This window comes from Anguilla rostrata, chromosome 14 (genome assembly GCF_018555375.3).
Source record: "Anguilla rostrata isolate EN2019 chromosome 14, ASM1855537v3, whole genome shotgun sequence".
Taxonomy (NCBI): Eukaryota; Metazoa; Chordata; class Actinopteri; order Anguilliformes; family Anguillidae; genus Anguilla; species Anguilla rostrata.
In genome coordinates this window covers 28,121,923-28,146,105 of record NC_057946.1, presented here as the reverse complement: position 1 = coordinate 28,146,105, position 24,183 = coordinate 28,121,923, and the positions used below count along the sequence as shown (strand labels likewise).

Genomic DNA, 24,183 nt, shown 5'->3' with positions numbered 1-24,183 from the left:
GCACATTCAGCAACGCCGATGTGGTGTTTAGGAACATTCGGATAACAACATTATTTGACAGAGGTAATTAACTAGTCACAACTTCTTTTATTTTTTTAAATGGAAGACTTTTTTTTTTTTTTTGGAAATATGGCAGTAACTCAGTTTGTCCTTCAGATCACCGCAATCTATCTGAGATAAGAAAGGAGGAGTGGTGATATTTGATATTTCAGAACTGCCAGAAGAGGAAGAATCAAACAGGTAGAGACCTGCATTAGCATTAGCCCGCTGTTCTCTCCAGGGTTTAATACTGACTCCTTTGGTTGTTTATTCCAGACAGACAGGCGAACGGCCCCTTAACCAAACAAAACAGAAGGCACTTCCTGTAAAATTACCACAGAAGCAGTACTGGCCTTCCCCCCCGCACAAGGCCTTCAATACACACACACAGCTGTACTCCTTTTCCACCTAATGAGGTGGTTGTCCTTGGTGTCAGTACCCATGGCTACGCAGCCTCTCTGAAATGGAATACAAAATCGTTGTAAATATCGCCCTCTTCAGTACGGTGTTGACTCTGACAGCAGGCAGTGAAAGACCCTTGTGTCTAGTGCAGGAGTGCACAACTCCACTTTCTGGAGCATTGATCTGCATGCTGGTTCCTGTTCCAACCGATTACCTCAGTTTTAGTTTTCTGACAGCTCTATGAACTACGCCAGTTCACTCTTGTAAAATCTTTAGGATAAATGTGTGGCCTGTGGCTGTAGCTGGTGCTTAATGAATGTCAGATCAAGATATGACTGAGCTAATTAAATAAGAGCAAAAGTCGGCACAAAATCCCGAAACAGATCATGCCTTACTGTGCATCCCTGATGATGAATATGCATTTTGTTTCCTGCCTTTGAAGACAAAGGACTCAGAAAGGGTATGTAGCGCCATTACCCTCAGTTACTCTGCAAGGCCTGTTTGCTGTGCCACTGATCACTCACTTTTTTTGATGCAGCTAATGCTTGGAGGTCTAATGAAACTTTGTCAGCTTTCTAATGACATGGGAACATCTGCTCATCATTTCTGACGGGGGGGATACGTCTGTGCATTTCTTCACAGGCCAGCTGAAAAGCAGTTTGCAGCCATTTTGCTCACTTCCAGGGGCCTCATTCATAAAAAACACTCCTGAATTTAAACTTGTATGTAACTTCAAAATCACTTCCCAAGTTGTGATCACGCGTGATTTATAAAACTGAGACTAAGTTGCTTACACTAGTTTGAAGTGTCATTTCTGTGTCTCGCACACCTGTGAAGTCTAAAAATCTCAAATGAACTGCAATTCAAACTCACGATTTCACCATTTGCCTCTAAATAAGGTTGCATTTCACTCATTCATTGTTCACATCTAACATTCATTATCAGTTCAATAGGGTGACCATACACTAGATTTTTTTTTTAAAGGACAGGGCTGGGCGTTATGAACATAATACTAGGCTATTAGTTTCTTTTTATATGGTCTATTGAACGAGCTAACCTAACATGCAGTACGTCTGCATAAATAACAGGTAACCAGCTACGAGATACGATCATGCCCATGTCAAAGTGGGATTTTATAAATAACTACTTAGTCATGGTTTTTTTCTGCTAAAGCCAGTATTTAAGATACAATTTGACCTAAGACCATTTCCTAAATGAGGCCACCCGGTCTTTGAAGGAAAAGAAAGCCTCTGAACCCAGAAAAAAAAGTGTGTCCTAAAAACTGAATTATCCACATCAGGCCCCCCTAACCTTAGCCCTGGAGGCCCTCAGGCTAAGCGACCGGTTCAGACCCAAGTAACCAGGTGTAGGAACTGTAACTGACTGCCAATTAAGTTCACAGTAATAATAAAGACCCACGATATCAACAACTTTACTGGAATATCCTGACTTCCAGTAATAGACGCTCTTATCTTGATTTGACTCAGAAGGCAGGCACAAATGCTAATGAACAGTAAGATTCCTGTTTCAACAAGACATTTCCTGTGTGGGGCAATGATTCTGTGCATTCCAAACAAATCAATTTAAGCTTAAACACTGTTAATACTGGCTTTGAGAACACACACACAATATCAAACAAACAAACAAAACATGAGTTCATCACAGGGCAGGTGAATGGAACTCATTTTCTATATAAAACTTGCCTAAACAGCACCTTTGTAAATGAGTATCACATTGGTGAAAACATTAAGGCAAGGAGTTTATTTTCTGCAACATGTTCTGACAGTACCACAGTTAGGTCCCTTAATGCCGGCAGGGCAGAGCATGCTATCACTATATTATGACTAGTAAATTATGTTAGTAAAACAGAACACTATCTCCAAAGGCCTCAGTTGTGCTTGTGAGGTAGAGCATGCAATCGTTAATGACCTGCGTTAAGTCCTGCAGAACTCAATAAATAAGACTTAATAGGCAGATCCAGTCCTGATATTCGAGACCTTAACGTATAATAGACTCAAAGCATTGAAGAAGCCGAAATACCTCAGTTTCACACGCATTGTTGCATCCCGACAAAAGCCATTGTGTGTGTGAAACCTGAACGCTATCACAGGTGACTGGATCCAGGGCAAATATAAAGGTGAATGTCTGTACGGAGCACACAGAGATGCACACATACACACTCACACACACACATACACTCTCACACACACACATGCACATGCAGGCACGCACATATACACACACACAAACACACACACACACACATGCACACACATGCGCACACACACACACAAGCACATGCATACGCACATACGCACATATACACACACACACGCACACGTGTCTAAAGTTCACCCTTCTGAAGTTTCCCAAAGATACTTAGTGATGACACTTCCAATCCACAGCCTCTGACAGGGTAAAGTGATCCAACATTGGGTCCTGAGGGCAGAGTCTTTCAGTACAGGACAGGCCAGGACACACTGCTATAGGCCTGTCTGTTGGCTGCAGTCTTTATACACTAACGCTCCAGGAATTCACTTGCCTTTCCATGTGCCCAATGCATTGCCCCCAGTGACAACAGAATTTAGTCATTCCACTTTGAAGATATTATCCATCTCCAGAGGAGCAGAATCTGTCCTATCATGACTGGCCACAGAGAGTTTACAGTGTTAACTTGGTATCACAGAGAGTTTACAGAGCTAACCTAGTATCACAGAGAGTTTACAGAGCTAACCTAGTGTCACAGAGAGTTTACAATGATAACCTGGTGTCACAGAGAGTTTACAGAGCTAACCTAGTGTCACAGAGAGTTTACAGAGCTAACCTAGTATCACAGAGAGTTTACAATGATAACATGGGTGTCACAGAGAGCTTACAGTGTTAACCCAAAGTCACAGAGAGTTTACAGTGTTAACCCAAAGTCACAGAGTTTACGATGCTATCCCTGTATCACAGAGAATCTACAGCCCTATCCCTATATCACAGCTTGCAATTCCAACCCTATAACAGAGTTTTTGGTGCTAATGGTACATTCCTGGGTGATCAGTTTAGTCCATTTTACTACACTTTAGTGGTATGACCAGGATGCACTCAGCATAAATAGGACAAATATAGACAATCAACCAGTAAATATGCAATAAAGCAAGACATAAATAGAAAAAAAGGCCATTGAGAGGCAACCATGACAGTTGAGGAAAAGTTAGATTGATAATGTGCTACATTATTTTACCTACTCATATTTCGGTAGTCTGACTCATACTGTCGGACAAATGGCAGTTGGTTAAAAAAATCTGTAATAAAAGCTCTGCAGCTAGTTGTCCATACAGGTATTATTAATCACACCTCAGAATGTGGTATGAAAAACAATGTATTGGTGCCAGACCACGGGCCTGAGCCCACCATGGCTGAACAGCGCCCCCTTGTGGTGGCTCACTGGACTGATAGGCTGCAGAGTGTTCAGATGTGGAAAGAGAACAGAGGTGGAAAGGCCAGGGGTCAGAAAGTAAAAGTCCTGCCATGAAGTAAAAGCAGTAAAAAAAATATATACAAAAACATACTTGAAAAAAGTTGATTACAAAATACATGTATAATAAATAGGAAAATGACAGTTCATAAATATCCATGAGAATGTTTAACTGAAGCCGGGAAAGGATGACTGCGGTCATGACAGGAGAGGGGCTGGAAGGCCAGTGGGTGGCGCTGTCAGGCAGGGGGCAGGCGGTGTGCAGCTGGAGCTGAACTAACTGTGCCTGGGGGAGGGAGCTCAGTCAGTCTTATGGCTGCTGCTCCAGGCAGGTGCCCGATGTGGGGAAAAGAGGAGAGAAATATAACCAATCAGGCGGCTCAGATACGTTGGTTTGCCGAGCAAGACAGATAGAGGTGCCTGTGTGAAATAAGGAAAACCTAAGCCTGTGACATCGTAGCTAGAGGAACGAAAGTAGAGGGCCAATACCATCACGAGGGCAACCCTGAGACTGCCACCACCAGGCCATGACTGGCTCAACTTACATCAGCCTCCCAACCGTAGGATTAGATTAAAAAGGAAGCCTGAAGCCCACCATCGGTTAAAATATAGAGAGAGTGTCCGCAGCATGGATATGAGCAGGCAAACAGTTCCATAGGAAAGGAGCATGATGGGAAAAGGCTCTACCACCAATGGTACTTTTAGCTATTCTCAGAATCTAACAAGGAGGCTGGCTCCCAGTGAGCTGGAGCATTGGTGAGGGATTATAGGGGGAGATCATTCAGATAAACTGGGGCTAGCCTGTGTAAAGCTCAAAAAGTAAGGAGAAGTATCTTATAATGTATCTTTTCTTTATCTGGTGGGTAGGATTAATGGAGCTCAACTGTCTGGGCTGACCAGGGCGAACCAATCTTCATGGAATGGTGACATGGGGCCTTCTAGTGGACTGGTAGTGAATTACATCAGCTTTTTGAACAGCAGCAGAAGGACAGTACATGCACAGCTATGCTACCTTTACACTGATTTTGCGAAACGGTGTGGATTATAAATCAGATGCAAGAGATTTTCTTGAAAAGAAAACAGAATGATCTAAAAACGTGACAGGTTTTAAATCCAAATCCACAACACTACAGCCGTAGCCAAGGAACAGGTGAATGATGTCACTCTATTATGACCTACAGACCACAGCAGCCAGCGGGGCACAATTAGCCCTGTGCCACCAGGAGTAGGGTGGGTTTAAAGGTAGGTACAGAGTCCGGAGCAGGACAGGCCCAGAGTGGAGAGGCCTGGTTCCTGTGTAGGATCTGATGACATGAATCCCACCCTATATGGGCGGCAGTGTAGTGTAATGGTTGGGGAACTGGTCTTGTATCTGAAAGGTTGCAGGTTTGATTCCTGGGCAGGGCAAGGGATTTAACCTGCATTGCTTCAGTATTCAGTATATATCCAGTATATAATAGGATGTAATGTAAATGCCATGTAAAAGTTGTGTAAGTCTCTCTGGACAATCTAGAAAATCATTGTGATTCTCCTTCACTGCACAATTGACATGGACTGGAAGTAGACGGCAGAAAGCTGTTCTAGTATCTGACAAGGCAGCGCGACAGCAGTTTACATACACTGCAGAGCTGTTGGCCGACCTGTAGTACGATTACTTTAATTTTAAGTACTTATGTATACGTTCCGTAGCCCCTCTCGTCCAATATATTTATATTAATTCAGCCCGGTACCAGGCAGTGTCTTCATGAATAGACCCGTGCACAGAAATTAATCACAAAGCCTGGCTGACCGAGCTAAGCGCAATTTATTTTAGCCACATGCTTTCACGAAAAAATTTCACCGATTAAAACAGTTTGATATGGCAAGCCATTGAGCTACAGTGGCCTGTTTGCTAGCAAGATATACCATTGTATTCAGGTAGACCCTTTGAAGCCCAAATGTGTAGGCTACAGCGTGAAAAGATATCTTAAATCGATCAGACGTTCTTTCCTCCTAATCCTGCCAAAGGAAGAAAGCCGAATGTCTCCAGCGCATGCTGCGTCAGTTGCATTAAAAATGGGCACGTTTACGCTACGCCTGCACACTCCACCAGCTAGTACAGCCTATACACGCGCGCCCACTGAAATAGCCGAAATCAAAGTAAACGCCCCTTTGGCGTTACACACATCGATGATTGGCCTTTACAGGATAAGGTTGCCTTGGTCTCTGTTGTCATTGGTACAAAGCCTGTCCATTATGTTATACTCGTTCTACAAATTCAATGGAAGTGACAGAAAAACGAATACGTAATGGAGAGCTCAGTGCTGCGCTTGCAATGGTCATCCTTTCAATATTTTTGGTAAATTCCACAATCAGGAGTTACTATGAAGGTACGGCAATTTTCCTATCATATGAATGCATGCATAATTTTGCTTTATCAATTGAACCGAACATTCCAGGGCGTTGCTAGGGTTTAACTTTAATATTGGGGTGGCATTAGTGACGGAGGGGAATGACCGGATGCTCTTTTTGTTTCAAGATAACTCGCAAAATTCCAATATACATTCAACTGCATATAGTCATTTACACAACGTCCTATATATTGCTACATTTATTTTAGGGGGCGGCAAGCTAGCGTGAATTGTCGTTTACATCAGTTCATTTTTGCCGGCAGGTATAGCCTGCTGCAAAGATTTAAATATTTATGCATATTCCCTATTCATTAGAAAAGCATATCATACCACGATTAAACGTTTGTGTCGACCTACAAAGTGGCATTAAAGCGTGAGACACTGCATCTTAGGACTCGCAAAATTTCACTTCCGTCTCTGCAGCTAACCTGCCGTAGCCGCTGTCAATACTGGCTGGCGCGAGAACGGATTGGTAGTGGTCATTTATAGCACAACTCCGATTCTAACGGGATCCCGCTTTTATTACCGCAGTCGTTGCGTGGAAGGGTCTATGCTGAAGCTTTGAATAAACATAAACACGCAGGCTGATCGGTTACCGCTATCGAGCAACTGGCGGTGAAATACTAGTGATTATATCAATTCAACAACCACGATGATGGTGATGATGACGATTATGATAATGGTTATTATGATGGAGATGACGATTACACATGGAAATGCAGATGTAAAGGTAAATGTAACCACAACATTGCCCTGCAAAAAAAGAAAGTGTGGGTGGGTGGGGGGTGTTGTTATACAGCCTGTATTTATTAAAAGCACAGGTCATATCCCACTGACACAAATATGCTTTTTTTTTTTAAACAGCTGTATTTTGTAATCGTATTGTCTGAGGAATTAAAAAAATGTGCGAGTAAGATCGCATGAAATGCTTGGCAAGAGGCCACCACGTTTGCGAGCGGTATTCATTGTGCCGCAGGCAGTATGTCTTCAAATTAGTGTCAGTGGCATGCTCGGGACATGGCATGCTAACTACACAATTGACAAACTCCGCCGTCAGCTAAGCAGTTTAGCGCCCCACCCCTCCCCCTTAAAAAAAACTAATAATAATTTTCGTACTTTTTGAACAGGATTTAAGAGATATCATTTGGGCCTACAGGATAATCACTTCCAAGAATGCCACACTCAGCAAGAATAGCACTGAATAATTGCAGGGTAATTTAATCTGTAATGATGTTAGAGATGGACATTTCACATGTTCACCAATCAGTTTTATTTCTGTCTGGGCACTTACTTTTTATATTTTGTTTTCCCCTGTGCATAAAACAATAAATTAACCATATCCTGTACACGTATAATGTTCATAATAGCAGATTTTGGTGAAATTTCAATTTTCTATGCAAGTGTAACTGTATCTTTCTGATTTAAAACAACCTGAATTGAAGTGGCCCCAAAAACAGGTTCCGTATATATGATAATATATTGGAATAAGGTAATATATACTGAAGAACAGCTATCCGAGTTGTTCCACAGATGGATGGTGTGTGTGTGTGTGTGTGTGTGTGTTTGTGTGGCTGTGTCTGTGTGTATGTCGGGGGGGTGGGGATCCTCCTGGCTTCCATTCCAACCACAATTTAAAAAAATTAATTTGGTGCCGACAGTATCCAATTCCCATCCCATTTTGCAATGGCAAATCATCTGCCCCCGCAGCTGCCTGCATACATGCGCGGAACCCCACTGCTGAATCAGGAGAGTGTGGACTCTTTTTCTGGGTTATAATTCTATTTTAGTTTGTCTTCTTTGTGTGCACGGGAAGTGCGTACGCGGGTTCATTGTACTGGTATAATGGCAATGGAGAAAGTGAATTGGAATTGTGCGCCGTGGTGGCGCAGTGGTCAAAGCGCTGGCTTTAGAGTCAATGCGTTTACTCTCCGTGCCGGATCCGGGTACGGCCGGTGCATTGTGGGAGTGAATTGGACGGCCGCTCCAGAGGAGGGGTGGGTGCTACTCGCCGGGGAGATTCGGCACGCACAGGGCGGAATTAAGGTCCGGGGCTCGAGAAGTCGTGCCGACCAACCGACGAGGTTGCGCTCCATGGAGTTTTGTAGCGGCGAATTTTCAGCAGTACGCAGGGAACTGAATAGTACTAGAGTATGATTGGCCGCTACATTGGGAGAAAAACAGGGAAAAATCTTCTTCTTCTTCTTTCGGCTGTTCCCGTTAGGGGTTGCCACAGCGGATCAGATCCACATATTTTGATTTGGCATATGTTTTTACGCCGGATGCCCTTCCTGACGCAACCCTCCCCATTTATCCGGGCTTGGGACCATGAATGCACTGGCTTTGCGCATCCCCAGTGGGTGGGTTAAAAAACAGGGAAAAATAACATTTGAAAAAATGAGAAAAAAGATGTTGACATACACCGTTCTCCTCCGCGTGGTGTTGCCTGCTGTTTCTCTTTAAGCTGATGACTACGGCTACCGAGGCATAGAACTGGAGGAAGGCTTTTCATATGCGGCTTTGGCTGAATTCTATGGGTCGACCGGCAGGGGTCGCTAGGTAGCCAATTAGTAAGGTGATTTGCACGCCTCATCTAATATAGGCTTTTAAATTTTATTTTTACTACTCTGACAGGACAATTCTGACACACTATCCAAGGCTTTTGTGACTCTTTTGGCTATCCATAAAATACAGGACAGTGGCTCTTAAACTTAACAAACTCACAACCAAACGTAAATAGTTAAAATAGGCATATGGCTTATAGGCTAGATGATGTGTATATATTCATATGTGGAATTTAAATATTTGTAACAAAATACTGTGTGTAACTTGTATGTGCTCTGCAACTTGTATTCAGTATACAGTTAGTGCAGGGTTTAATTTCACTGGTTTGAATGTCCATGGGGTATGTATAATACAGACCAATATTTTTTGACAAACATCCCTGGTGAAATTATCAGCTAAGACTGGTTTGTGGCTGGTCAAAGCTGGTTAAAGGTGGCTAAGCTGCTAGTGCCTAGTAAGGTGGTGCCAAAACTGGTGGACTAGCTCACTACAGGCTGGTCTGCTGGTGAACAGCTGGTCGACCAGCCAAAACCAGCTCTGAGTGTCAAACACACGGCTTAAACCAGCCTGACCAGTTTAGGCTGGTTTAAACTGGAATTTTCTGCAGGGATGTGGCCCACCTCATGCACAATCTAGGAGCCATGTATGCAGGATACTGAATAAGAATAACAGCACAGATTTCAGGATCAGAAGATAAGCTACACGGATGTTTTCCTTCCTTTCTGCTCTTGCTTGGATTATATACTTTCGGTGTGTGACCTAGGTCCAGAAGGAGGTCGCACACAGAAGGTCGATGTGAGGCTTCGTCTTGCATGTTTATTCCTGCGAGGTTGAAGCTAGCGTACGGGATGCACAGGTATTAGACTGTGTAAACCCCTGTGTGACAGGGATAGTCATATTAACAGGTGAAAGATAAAGCATGCAAGAGATCCAGGTAGCGGTTCAGAATTCAGCATTATTAAAAACGCCAGTCAGATTTTAATATATCCAGAGACAGATAAGTACAGAAAAGATGAGATCACAGCCTGTTGCTATAAAAATCTGTGCATTTTACTATTATTTGATGGAGTCGATTTAACATCTTTATGAGGATTCGATTCGATCTGTTGTACTTCAGGAATAATATATTTACTCAGCGAGAACTCAAACATGACTGCAAACAGAATGTCCCGTGAGGTAGAAACAGGCTGGAATTTGAGTTAGCGTGCAATTAATCAATCCGTTACTGTTTTAAAAGTTTCTCATGAAGTGTACCAATTTCACTTAGGCCTAAGTGAATTTAGTCCTGGCTTGAGTTGAGTTAAATGAATTAGTTTGGAAGTTATATGCCTTTTTGTGAGAAGGCACACCCACTGCCACGCCTCCCTTTGTCTAATTGGTACAAAACTTTAATCTGTTTTTCATTGCCTCCTGATCAACATTTCCACAAAGTTTCCTGGTTTTATATAAATTCGTTCGAAAGTTATATGCCTTTTGGTGAAATATATGCCCACTGCCACTCCCCCCTTTGGCCAATTGGTATTAAAGATTAATCAGGTCTTCCTTGCCCCATGACCAAGCGTTCCACAAAGTTTCAATGAAACTTTTGGAGATATCCTGCTAAGAGTCAGACAGACACCCCGACAGATGGGGTTGGACAAAAACATAACCCGTCAACTGTTGCCAGAGGTAACTATTTCTATATAACAACTACGACATAGGATAATTATCCTTTCAGCATACCTTTTCTTAAGCAACCTTTCAATGAAACAATTTACGTAAATCAATTAAACAAACTGTCATCACATAGGATGCAGAAAATGGGTCTAGTGGGAACGATTTGGTTCAGCTAACAGCCGCAGCGACATTAAGCTCTGTGCCGCGACGCTATGTCACGGACGATGGGCTGTACGCTCTCTCTCTCTCTCTGGTGCCTCCACGGTAACGGGTACAGTCTCCCCTCTTGTATGCCACGCCCTGCCCCCCCGTATGCCCTGCCTCCTCCCATGTGCCCCAGCTCCTCAGGTTTGCCCCGCCCTGCTTCGCTAAGCCCCACCCCCTCCCCGTTGAGCCCCGCCCCTGACGGCGTGTGCGTGTGTCTCCGCAGGCGGGGGCCTCCTCCGTGTGGGCGTCGTGCTGCGGGCTCCTGAATGAGGTGATGGGGACGGGCGGCCCGGTGCGGGGCCAGCAGCCGTTCCGCTTCGCGCCCAGCGCCGCCTACTCCGCCTACCCCCACTCCGCCTCCGCTGCCGCCGCCGCCGCCGCCCCCGCCCCCCCCGCCCCTGCCTCCGCCGGTCTGGTCTGCAAGGCCTGCGGCCAGACCTTCTCCGTCTTCAGGAGGAAGGTGAGCCGCGAGGCTGGGCGACGGGCGTGGCGCCCCCGGGGGCGTGCCGCGGGCGTGGGGTGGGCCTGGCACAGGGGGCTCGGAGGAATGCAGGAGGAAGTGTGAGAAACCACTTCTGCCGCTGCTAAGGCTAACTAACCGCTAGCGCTGCCATTGCTGCTTTCACACTACTGCTTCATTGCTGCTGCTGCTGCTGCTACTAGCGCTAATATTAATGTGACTCTTCTGTTAACACGACTGCTACTTCTAGCACTGTTAGTACTAGTATTACCTCTACCACTACTGCTATAGGTATAAATATTATTGCTGCTACCTTTACTAATATTAATATAATTGCTAATGCTACCACTATTAATATCGCTACTACTGCTACTATAATGACTAATGCTACTTCTATTATTACTACTTCTTACTACTACTCCTGTCACTCCCGCTTCTACTAGTGAGAGTATTACTAATTTCAGGGAGATTTTTCACACCCAGGAAGGCTGTGCATCAGCAGGTCTCAGAGTGGGCGGGGCAGGGCGGGGCTACGGAGGCTTGGAGCAGGATGTTAAAGGGATGGGGGAGGCCTCTCTGTGGAGCTTGTTCTCCGTCATTAGGACAATCCTCACGCTCCCCCTTGTGAGGTATCACTTCCACACACGCGCCTGTCGCCACCAACGCCCAGCCCCACACATACATGTCACGCACACACCGCTTGCACGAGGATAAAATTCAAAATCTCTCTGCCTCTCCCCCTCTTTCCCCGATCTCTCTCTCCCTCCCTCCCTCCCCCTCTCTATCCGCCTCTTCCCCTCTCTTTCCCTGCTCTCTCTCCCTCTGCTTCCCTCTCCCTCCCTTTCCCTGCTCTCCCTCTCCCTCCCTCCCTCCCCCTCTCTCTCTGCCTCTCCCCCTCTGTCTCCGCTCTCTCTCTCCCTCCCTTCGTCCCCCCCTCTCTCTACCTCTCCCCCTCTTTTTCCCGCTCTCTCTCTCCCTCCCTCCCTCCCTCCCCCTCTTTCTCTGCCTGTCCCCCTCTTTCCCCTCCCTCTCCCTCCCTCTCTCCCCCCCCGATCTCTCCCTCTCTCCCTCCCTCCCCCTGCCTCTCTCGCCCCCTGTCTTGCAGTATGTGTGCTGCGACTGTAAGAAGAGTTTCTGCTCGGTGTGCGCGGAGCCGCAGGATGAGCTGCACCGCTGCGCCACCTGCCAGCTGCTGAGGGGTACTGCGTTCCAGCGGCCGCAGCTCATGCGCCTGCGCGTCAAGGACCTGCGCCAGTACCTGCAGCTGCACAACGTCGCCACGGATACCTGCAGGGAGAAGGCCGACCTGGTGGACCTGGTGTTGTGCCACCGGGGGGCGGGGCACGACGACCCCGACGACCTCGGCAGTCCCGATGACCGCAGCGATCCAGATGACCCTGACGACCCCGATGACCCTGACGACCTTGACGATCCCGATGACCCTAGTGATCCTGACGACGCTGATGACCCTGAAGACCCCGATGACCCTGATGACCCTAGCGATCCCGATGACCCCGACGACCCTGATGATCCCGATGACCCTGAGGACACTGATGACCCCGATGACCTTGACAGCCCCAACACAGGCAGTTTTCCCTCCCGCCCCCCGTCTGCCCCACCTCCTTCAACCACACGCTCTGCCTCCAAACACTCCACAGTCTCTGCCCCTCTGGGAGAACCAATCAGCAGGAGAGACAGCTCAGGGACCACCAGCCAGGTACTGCCTTCTCTCTCGCTGTTCTTCCAGTGTCTTTCTGAATATAAATTACAATGAGCAGAGGTAGCTGCAGATGTAAACTGTTGCTGATGTAGTGTTAGATTGACTACGTTACTGGTGGGAAATGGGGAAACCCTAACACTGGACATTTAACGGTGTAAGTGTGCCTGTGGGGCAGGAATCTTGTACAGGTTTGTTAAAAATGCTAAAACAGGAGTCTGAAGCCTGTGGTTGTTTAAAGGGGCAGTTCACCCAAAATTGAAATTCAGGTACCACTTACCCAGAGTGGTTCCTTGTACGGCTATGCAAAGTTTGTGTACTTTGTAGAAAGTAGTTTTTGATGAAAACCTGGACAAATTAAGCTCTGTGGATGTTCGTGAGTAAACGTGGCATTATATTTGGAAAGAGACGTTGGACGTGCACAGATCTTCCGCTTGGGTCCGGCCGCAAGGGAGATATCGGGGAAAAGGTCTGAAGATACTTCTTCCTCTAACCAGCTGTCGATGAGAAATAAACCGGCGTGGTTTATTTTGGTGGACGGTGGCAGGCCAAATCTGTCTCGGCGATGAAGCAAGATGCGGGATGGTGCACTCCACATAGTCCGTCAAGGTCCTTAAGGAGTGCGTTTGGTCAGTTAGACAAGTGTCTTTACCCTCAGAGCAAAGCTGCGAAGTTTTTTTGTTAAGTCTGGAGTTTTTATGCTCATAAAGTCACCGATGCAACGGAATCCTATGTGTGTGTTCCCTGTAACCGCATTGGTAGATCATTTTGTGCACCCGAACATTTGATTGGCTCGTTGTATTGGAGCTGTCAATCAAACATTTACTGCAATTTCAATGTTTAAAGCGTACTAAATGGGATTCTCCATTTTCTCCTCCTAGGGGGGAGCTCCTGCCTCAAACTGGTGCCTAATCGATCAAGCAGTGAGTTTATTGCAGGGTCACAGGAGGAAGGGGACAGGCACAGAGGAGCAGGCTCTTCTTTATGCCCCGGTTGACCAGAGACGTTAACCGCGAACGTGACCGAGAGGAGGGTCCTCCCGCGGTCAGGAAGTCAGAGGCCGCAAACGTTCCCGTTACAAGCTTACACCGTTGCACATATTACAAGTTGATTGCAAAGCAAGAGTCAGCGAACGCAACCATTTATGAGTGTTTTATGCCCGATATGTGAACAATATGGTAATAGATTAGTGTTCTGCTCGTAGTGTCAAGTAATAAATGTTTTGCGAGATAATGTATGCCACAGCTTCAGTTGTTTCTTCCAACAAAGTTATTCTGAGCCGATGGACCCATTTGCCTCGAAGCGCAGCATTAAATTTAATTCTAGCAGCGGTGCCAGAAATCCACAGCGACACTCTATGTAGGGGAAACACTGCAACAGCAGCCATTTTGTGGAGACAGAAGCCTACTTTCTTGCCCCACCCCACCCCACCCACCCATAACATGACATTTTAAAAATGTCTGACACATGTGACTAGGAATTGAAGCAACATTTATGTAAATAGGGTTTGGACACAGGGAATCCATATTGATCTGTCACATTGATCGCTCTGGGTCACAAAGTCAAACAGAATCTGCCCCAGGTGCAGGGAGAAAGGGCATTAGATTGCACTGCTCAGGACACATCCACACCTGCTTTGCTGTGAGCATGCTTTTCCTAGCAAAATACCCACCAACTTATGTGCAGGTTTTTGAACAGTGGAAATGTAAAGCGCTGGACTGCAGCTGTGGCCAATGTTTCTGCTCTAAGACTGGAGAGTGCTGTAAGACTGGTGATGTCAGGTAAGATGAGCGTTGTACAGTGTACATGTAGATGAGTGGACGTGTGTGACTTGTAAGATTGAGGTTGTTCGGTACCAGATTGAGTTTGTACGTGTACACTTGTAAGATTGAGGTTGTATGTACAGTGTGCTGACTTGTAAGATTGAGGTTGTTGGTACAGTGTACTGACTTGTAAGATTGAGGTTGTTGGTACAGTGTGCTGACTTGTAAGATTGAGGTTGTTGGTACAGTGTACTGACTTGTAAGATTGAGGTTTTAGGTACAGTGTACTGACTTGTAATATTGAGGTTTTAGGTACAGTGTACTGACTTGTAAGATGGAGGTTGTTGGTACAGCGTACTGACTTGTAAGATTGAGGTCGTTGGTACAGTGTACTGACTTGTAAGACTGAGGTTGTAGATACAGTGTACTGACTTGTGCGATTCAGGTGGTAGGTACAGTGTACTGACTTGTAAGATTGAGGTTTTGGGTACAGTGTACTGACTTGTACGATTGACGTTATAGATACAGTGTACTGACTTCTAAGATTGAGGCTGTAGGTGTTGTTTCTGCGATTTGTTTATTAATAATATCTGCTATATGCTAGAAAGTTTATCTGACCCAATGGCCTACCATAAGGCAGAGCAGATATATAAAAGCAACTGTTCCAACAGCACAAAAATCAAATACAGCATGTTAGATGTGGTTATGGCTTGCGTGCACAGTGATGACAAACGTGTTTCTCTCACACAGGGTAACAGGGAGCCCACCTCCCTCTCTCTCCCGAACCTGGAATCAGAGGTGAGGAGCTTAGCGTTCATTTTGGTATGTCTGTCCGTCTGTCACTTCCCTGTCAGTCAGAGCTCGGCTTGTACTACATAGATTTAGCCTCTTTTTGTTCCACAGTCAACTGCCATCATGGGAGACTTGAAATTTGAAATCATACATGGGAACAGGATGCCATCAAAGGGGAAATTACATCATCATTCAGTTCTATTAACTGTTAATTAAGTACACAGAGATTGTTGTCTTTCACTGGCAGGACCCAGTTTGTGCCATGTTTAATGCCAGTATACACAGCATACTGTATTATCAATCACGTTGCATGTTATTATCCTGTCTGTGTGGAGTGTATTTATGCAGTAGGGTTGCATAGTAGTATTGAGGTCAAAAGAGGACATGTACACAATGTAAATGTTCCAGAATGTTGCGGTTCTACAGGGTAGTGTGCAGAATGAGTGTAGTTTGATTGGTATCTGTGAGGTTCTACAGGGTAGTGTGCAGAATGAGTGTAGTTTGATTGGTCTCTCAGAGGTTCTATGGGGCAGAGTTTGGAATGAGTGCAGTTTGATTGGTATCTCAGGTTCTACAGGGTAGTGCTGATTGGTTTCCCCGCAGGAGGCCACGCCCCTGGCGCAGAGGCAGGCCCGAGCGTCGCTGTCGGACCTGGCCAACGCGGACGACATCGAGGGCCTGTCGGTGCGCCAGCTGAAGGAGATCCTGGCGCGGAACTTTGTGAACTACTCCGGCTGCTGCGAGAAGTGGGAGCTGGTGGAGCGGGTGAACAGGCTGTACCGGGAGAACGAGTACAACAGGAAGTCACGTGAGCGCCCACGCCCAACGCATCGCGCTCGCATCCACAGACTCACACTCAGACACAAGCACACACACACACACGCACACACTTTTTTAAAGGAGAGCCGACCCTCCGCTCTCCTTTAAAATGGGCGGGACAGCATAGTCATTAACAAAACCAAGATGGCTGGGAGGCTGTGAGGAACAGATGGGCAGGTGACTGGCAGAGATGGGAATGAAGGGAGGCTCGGTAGTGCTGGTGTGGCCGGTGTGGGGGGAGGCTTGGGGTGGGCTGTGACGCAGAGTCCGTCCCTGAAGGGGTGAACAGAGAAGGTCAGTCTCTTTAGATTCACAGTCAGCGTCAGTTCCCTGGCTGTTGGGCTGCAGCGGTTTTTATGGAGGAACTGATGGGCTTTTATTGCCTGCAGCCAGGATGGAACATAGGCAACTGCAGGCTTCCAGTAACAGAGTCATTATGACTGCTATCTGTGCTGCCCTGTGCTGCCCTGTGCTGCCCTGTGCTGCTCTGGGCTGCAGAAGAGGAGGTGTCTGTACTGTGCTGCTCTGGGCTGCAGAAGAGGAGATGTCTGTACTGTGCTGCTCTGGGCTGCAGAAGAGGAGGTGTCTGTACTGTGCTGCTCTGGGCTGCAGAAGAGGAGATGTCTGTACTGTGCTGCTCTGGGCTGCAGAAGAGGAGGTGTCTGTACTGTGCTGCTCTGGGCTGCAGAAGAGGAGATGTCTGTACTGTGCTGCTCTGGGCTGCAGAAGAGGAGGTGTCTGTACTGTGCTGTTCTGGGCTGCAGAAGAGGAGGTGTCTGTACTGTGCTGCTCTGGCTGCAGAAGAGGAGGTGTCTGTCTGTGCTGCTCTGGGCTGCAGAAGAGGAGGTGTCTGTACTGTGCTGCTCTGGGCTGCAGAAGAGGAGGTGTCTGTACTGTGCTGCTCTGGGCTGCAGAAGAGGAGATGTCTGTACTGTGCTGTTCTGGGATGCAGAAGAGGAGGTGTCTGTACTGTGCTGCTCTGGGCTGCAGAAGAGGAGGTGTCTGTACTGTGCTGTTCTGGGATGCGGCTGCTGTCCATGGTGCTGAGGGTGCCGTGCAGTAGGGGAGGTGACAGGATACACAGAGATGAGCGCTGTCGGGTGGGGCAGGCTGTCCCTGCATCGCAACGCACATGCATACGCGCACACACGCACAGACACGCACGTACACACACAGACACAGGCACGCACACACACGCACGCACGCACGCACACACACAGACACAGAGCATGCCTTCAACAACAGGCCCTAGGGGTTTAATTATCTTATCTCTCTTCCCACTAATATATTTCTGGTAAATTATTCATGATTTTTTGCATATACTTCAAGGAGTGTTCATTTAATTATTTCTAACTGTAGTCTGTGATTCATTAGCGATGTTAGGTATTAATTAACAACATAAAAAATAATTATGCACAGGTCTGATCTGCTTAGTATTGTTCCTACCTAATCTAAGTCTATTGAAACTTTCCCTTTGTTTGCCTTTTCAGTGGAAAACATCAGCAACAACGTGACAGCAGGTATGTGACTTGTTTAATTATTTTACTGATTTATTGGACTTCCTGAATTTGTTACTTTTTTGCCTATCTGCTTTGTTCCAATATTATAATTTACAATTTAGGTAGGAACTTACACATTCATTTCTGGCAAGCTTGAAATGAGTTTGAACTGCCAGAATTCCACTGATAGCCCACGCGATATTTTTTTTATCACACACTCGATAAATCCCACTTTTTAATCCCAAATTAATCCCAAATTATTGGTCAGTGCTTTTGGGTAATTGACATTTAAGACTCCAATCATGCAAACATCATTCCTGGTAGTTTAAGTGGAAAATGATACTACTGCAATTTACATAGCAGCAGGGCACTCAGACCACTTACAATGATGGATTGCAGTCTAGTGGTATTCATGTTGATTGTGAACCAGACTACACATTTTTTTTTAAATAACTACATTCTGTACTGGAACTTTTTCCTTTTATCAACGGTTGACAGAAATCTTTGATGCCACTAGCCACAATCGAACAGTTGTATTTTAAACATTTTATTTAGATTATGTTAAAGATCTCTTTTTGTTGGCTCATGCTATTAGCCATGGGTTTCTTTGCTAAAGTGACTCATAACATTAGTGTCAGTGCAGGTTAACAACAAGCTATGATTCATTTTTTGTGACTCTGAAGGTAAAAAACCAAAAAGTTACACTTTCTGTGAGATTTGTACTTTCTCATGTACTCCCACTGCTGTGTACATTCTAAAGCTCCATTTTGATGTCCCTAGATATGGGTGTAAATTAAAAATGAATAAATGTAAGGTGAATATAAGCCCCTTCCCCCTCAGCCTAAGAGTATCAGTCCCTGATTCTGGGGTTCTACATGCTGGTCAGTGCTGAAGTTGAGTTCAGACTGGACATGATCTTTAATGTATTTTTCTGTCCCTTCCCAAACAGTGGTAGCATATCCCTCACCCATCTGCAACGGTGGACTCGATGGTAAGTCTGTTTCCACGGTGAATGCTTCCCTGCCGCACCCTTAAAGGGATATTTCACTTTGGTATAACAACAAGTAATGTTGCTAGTATTCACGGTATGCAAATGCAATGGGGTAAGCCCCACAAAAGTACTTGTGTCATAGCAGTGAAAGTTAAATATCCCTTTAAGAACACCACTTCCTATCATCCTTACACCTGCCGGAAGCCACAAGTATGTGCACCTATCACAGTGATGCATGATGGGAAATGTAGTCACACTGCTCACTTGTTCTTATCTTGTTCCGGTTCTTTTCAGGCTTGTGCTCTGTATATGAGCGTGTTCTCAGTCCTGTCACCTCATGCTATTAGAGCAGGGTGTTTATGAGTGTGAATATGCAACGCCCTCATTAAAGAGGTGTGAGTTTGAGCACAGATGTTACGTTCTGTCCTGGAAACAGACTGCTTTACCTGGCTGTGATAGGTCCACTTCCCTGTCTATCATCTACTCTTCACTATGTCCCAAGCTGTCAACTCCCAATTAGGGATGAGTGGTGTTCACGCCCAAATGCTGTGCCTAGTAGATTTTGTTATTTACTGGAACTTGAGATCACAGATTCACAAGGAAGTAATCAACAATAATAACAGTTATTTCAGGGTGGAACATGTTTGTCCTATTTTTACCTACAGTAAAATTTTAAGGATCACAGCTTTTTCCAAAAAATCATTAGCCAGAGCTAACCCAGCTTTTTCCCCTGTTCAGACTGCACTCGATGGAGGAGGTCTTACATCTCTCCCCACCCCCCTCTCTCCACAGACAGTCTGAAACCCCAGCTGACCAATCAGGACGAGTCTCTGTGCAGGATCTGCATGGATGCGGTGATTGACTGTGTGCTGCTGGAGTGTGGTCACATGGTCACCTGCACCCGGTGTGGGAAGCGCATGAACGAGTGCCCCATCTGCAGGCAGTACGTGGTGCGCGCTGCGTCTCAGCTAGCTCGGTCGGCTCCAAACCCGACACTTACCACTGGCGCGAACACGCACCCTCACTGCCAGAACCACCGACACCCTTACCATGTGCCACCTGACCTAGACGCCAGAACCACCGACACCCTTACCACTGACGCCAGAACCACCGACACCCTTACCACTGACGCCAGAACCACCGACACCCTTACCACTGATGCCAGAACCACCAACACCCCTACCACTGACGCCAGAACCACCAACACCCTTACCACTGACGCCAGAATCACTGACAATCTTACCACTGACGCCAGAACCACCGACACCCTTACCACTGGCACCTCAACCACCGACACCCAAAATCACGGACAGCACAGCCACCAACAACCATAATCACTGACACCCTTACCACTGACGCCAGAATCACCAAAACCCAGAATCACAGACAGCACAGCCACCGGCAACCAGAATTACTGACACCTTTACCACCGACACCAGAATCACCGACACCCTGAATCACGGACACCACAACCACGACACCCAGAATTGTTTTACCATTCCAAATGACACCAGAATCACCGTTAGCAGAATCACAAACACCACAGCAACTATCAGACCACCATCTACCAGAATCACCATTACCATGATGATTCATCGCAACCACTGACAATCAGAATCACCATTACCATGACTCATGACTACTACCACTGACAGACACAATCACCATTACAGTACCACAGTGACCATCGCCACACCCACTAGCACAAACACAAACACCATTACCACAACGACCACCACAACCACTGGCAACCGCAATCAAGGTTACCAAAACATCTAATACAAGAGTTCCTAGCATCTCAACCACTGAAATGGACGTGGTGTCATGGTGTTCCGGCTCAGACGGTCTTTGCCTGTGACTTTTGACCTATCTCCCTGGAGCACTGCCAAAGAGGATTTGGAGATCTAACCATGGATGGACCAGAGGGCAGTGATAGTTTAATGGATCTCTCTCACTCACTCTCTCTTAGCCCCCTGCAGAGATCCCAGACTGTCGAAAGGGAGAAAGGGGGTTCCAGTAGCAGTCCTTACATTCTAGAACTCTCTTCTATAACAGCCTGAGTTAAACTGCTTTCAGGACTAGGTTTACAGTACTTATAATGTAGACTGTTTACCTTTGTGATTTTACAGTGTTTTTCAGAAAAATGCAGAGCTGTTTTTAGACGTGTGGGGTGTAGGAAAAGGACAGAATGAATCTGCTGCAAAGAGTGCATGGAATGAAGGATTAGTGCTGTTTTACAGGGGTGGGGCGGCGGGCAGGGCAGGGCAGGGCTGGGTGGGGCTGGGAGGTGGGGAGGTGGGGGGGTAGGGTAATGGTGTTCTACAGAGGTGGAACGGGGGGGGGGGGGGGGGCAGAATAGTGGTGTTCCACAGGGGTGAGGCTAGGTGGGGTCAGGGGGGCAGAAGCAGGTGCTGGGCAGGGCTGGGTGGGGTGGGAGGAGGTGCCAAGAATAGTGTGGTAGACTTACCTAGGCAATTCTGTGTATGTATGTGTGTGTGTGTGTGTGTGTGTGTGTGTGACTCTTAGCATGGGTGTGAAATGGATGGACCGGTGTGAATTTTTCCATCCTGCTGCAGTTACAGCCTCCATGAAAGTGATTTAAGTTCCAGCTGATGAGTAGCAGCTGCTCAGATCCAGTAAACAAGGAGCCGCAGACCGCATAACGCTAATGCAATTGGGCCTTCCTACCGGAGCGATTAGACGGATGAGCATACGTAAAGAAATAAATAAACTCATTTTGCTTTCATCCCAACATCTAAGAACGTAGAGTGTGAAGTCCCCTCCCGTCCCGTCCCCCCCCTGCCCCCCCCTCCCCATCTGCAGCAGAGGTATGGGTGGTAAAAACAAAACACACACACTCCTAAAATGTGCAAAGCACTGAGCTGCGAGGTTGCACTCATGCTGTTCTTTGACTCTTAGCAATATTAGTCTCACTCTTTCCTCCATCTCGCTCTCTCAGTCTGTTGAACTACCGCACGGCAGGGGCCAGACTTTTACAAGGACAATACAGGTGCTACTTCGTTCCCCCCCCCCTCAAGGTTCATAGCTGAGTATTAATCTTGACATTCTACATGTCTTCGTTTTATGTTGTGATTGAATGTGACTTTCTAAAAATTTGGTTTTCTTTTTTTCTTACAAGGTGGGATTATGATGATTGTGTTCTGTTTTTTTAGTTTAACAGTCATCTTCCTCTGTCGAGAAAAAACATAATGAAAGATTTACTCACACTTGTGGTACATAGAAATACATAGAGGAAAATTAATTGCTGTAAAATGAATTGCATATGTTTGATATTACTGTTAACTGAGATGTACATACAGTATATATATTTTTCATTTGTTTTGAATGTTTAATATTTAATAGTATCTGACAATATTGTTTTCATGTACCAATTTTCGTATTACTGAAGTTGTGTTCACTGTTGTGGGTGTAACTACTGTTGATTTGATTGGCTAGAGCGATCTGTCCACCAATGATAGTGGAGCTTTGAGATGCTGAGGACACAGTATGCTGGTCTAATGCCTCCTAGTGGACACTTAGGTTTCATCACCCTACTTTTATTCCTCCCTTTCTGTTTCGAGACAAAAACAGACCTTTAAAACACTAACACTACAACCAGTGTGTGTGTGTATGTGTGTGTGCGTGTGTGTGTGCATGCGTGTGTGTGTGTGTGTGCGTGTGTGTGCATGCGTGTGTGTGTGTGCGCGTGTGTGTGTGCATGCGTGTGTGTGTGTGTGTGTGTGTGTGTGCATGCATGTGTGTGTGTGTGCGTGTGCTTGTGTGGGTGTGTGTGTGTGCGTGCGCGTGTGTGTGTGTGGGTGTGTGTGTCGTGGGTGTGTGTGCGTGCGTGTGTGTGTGCATGTGTGTGTGTGTGGATATACGAAGCAGCCCGTAAGTATTTGGACAGTGACACAGTTTTGTTGTTTTGGCTCTGTACATTGGATTTGAAACAATGAATATGAGGTTAAAGACTGTCAGCTTTAATTTGAGGATATTTACATTCATATCAGATGCGCTGCATAGGAATTACAGTCTTGGATTATTAGCACTTCCTTTCTTTCTTCTTTCCATCACTTTTGTACAGGTTAATACTCATCTGTCTATAAGCACTATAGTTTTTTATGTGCTTTTTAGCAAACTCTAAGCGAGCTGTTCTGTTTTTCAGGCTTACATAGTTTGCATCTTGCAGTGAACCCTCTGAGATTATGCTGGTGTAGTCTTCTCCTTATGGTAGTCTTTGACACATCTATGCCTACATCCTGGAGGGTGTTCGTGATCTGTTCAACAGTTTCTTCTCAACTAAGAGTATCCTGTGGTCATCCACTACAGTGGTCTTCTGTGGTCTACCAGGCCGTTTGCTATTGTTGAGCTCACCAGTGTGTTCTTGCTCCTCAGCAATGTACCGAACAGTTAATTTTGACACGCCCAATGTTTTTGCTGTCTGATTTATTCAGATTTTTCACCCTCACGATGGCCTGCTTTTCTGACATTGACACTTCCTTGGTCCTCGTGTTGAGAGACAACAGCAACAGACTCCAAATGCAAATGCCCCACCTAGAAAGAACTCTAGACCTTTTGTCGACATTCTTGTGCATGAACTAATGATGCAACTGAACACAGCTTGCCAAGAAACAGCTGAGCAGCCAATTGTCCGATTACTTTTGGACCCCTAAAATTGGGGAACTGTGTAAAAAGGGCTGCGATTCCTAAATGCCTTGGCCCAACATGGATGTAAATACCCTCAAATTAAAGCCGACCGTCTGCACTTTACCGCACCTCGTTTTCATTGTTTTATTTCAAATCCAGTGTGTTGAAGTAGATGGAAATAAATGAAGAATTGTGTACAAATACTTGGACTGCACTATATATATATATATATGTGGGATTCTGTGTGTATGCTTGTGTGTGAGTCTATAAGCGTGTGTGGATATACACTCAGTGGCCACTTTATTAGGTACACCTATACACATCTAAACCCCTTTATCATTTCTGGATGCTTAATATATATTGATTTGTAGCCATGTGATTGGCTATTTGGAGGAGCAGGTGTACCTAATAAAGTGATCGCTGAATGTAGATGGGAGTGTATGAGGATGTTTTTATGTGTGTGTGTGCGTTGTATGTATAACAGGAAACTGCATGCTGCTATTTCTCAAAAAGTGTCACAATGGCAGCTGCAGACAGTGTGTATTCAGCAGTTTGACCAGGTCTGGTCTGGACTTTGTAACATGGAATGTTTATCTTTTTATTTTGGTAACTGACAAAAAGAACAGCCTTTAATAAAAATATAGTACCTTAACTAATGACAGTGTCGCCTACTCTTGGTGTCTCTCCTCCCTTATGATAAGATCCAGAGCTGATCCATTCTGTCTTCTTATGTACGTTTTTTATACTTTATTTAGACAGTGGGAAATCAGGGATGG

The 24,183-nt window shown here is 45.8% G+C and overlaps 1 protein-coding gene across 1 annotated transcript; it reads left to right on the top strand.

Annotated features, from left to right (window-relative positions):
* Positions 1-6,099: 6,099 nt before the first annotated feature.
* On the top strand, positions 6,100-20,094 carry LOC135239927 (E3 ubiquitin-protein ligase RNF34-like). The gene is made up of 9 exons (XM_064308930.1): positions 6,100-6,273; positions 10,943-11,179; positions 12,285-12,896; positions 13,778-13,819; positions 15,410-15,457; positions 16,055-16,259; positions 17,761-17,790; positions 18,719-18,760; positions 19,553-20,094. Exons 1-9 carry the CDS (start codon positions 6,268-6,270, stop codon positions 20,092-20,094), a joined length of 1,764 nt encoding a protein of 587 aa, XP_064165000.1. The 5' UTR covers positions 6,100-6,267.
* Positions 20,095-24,183: the final 4,089 nt, after the last annotated feature.

Coding starts and splice junctions, on each gene's coding strand:
- LOC135239927 (XM_064308930.1), top strand. Junction 12,897..13,777: donor GCTCAGGGACCACCAGCCAG/GTACTGCCTTCT, acceptor TTCTCCTCCTAG/GGGGGAGCTCCTGCCTCAAA. Junction 15,458..16,054: donor TCCCGAACCTGGAATCAGAG/GTGAGGAGCTTA, acceptor GTTTCCCCGCAG/GAGGCCACGCCCCTGGCGCA.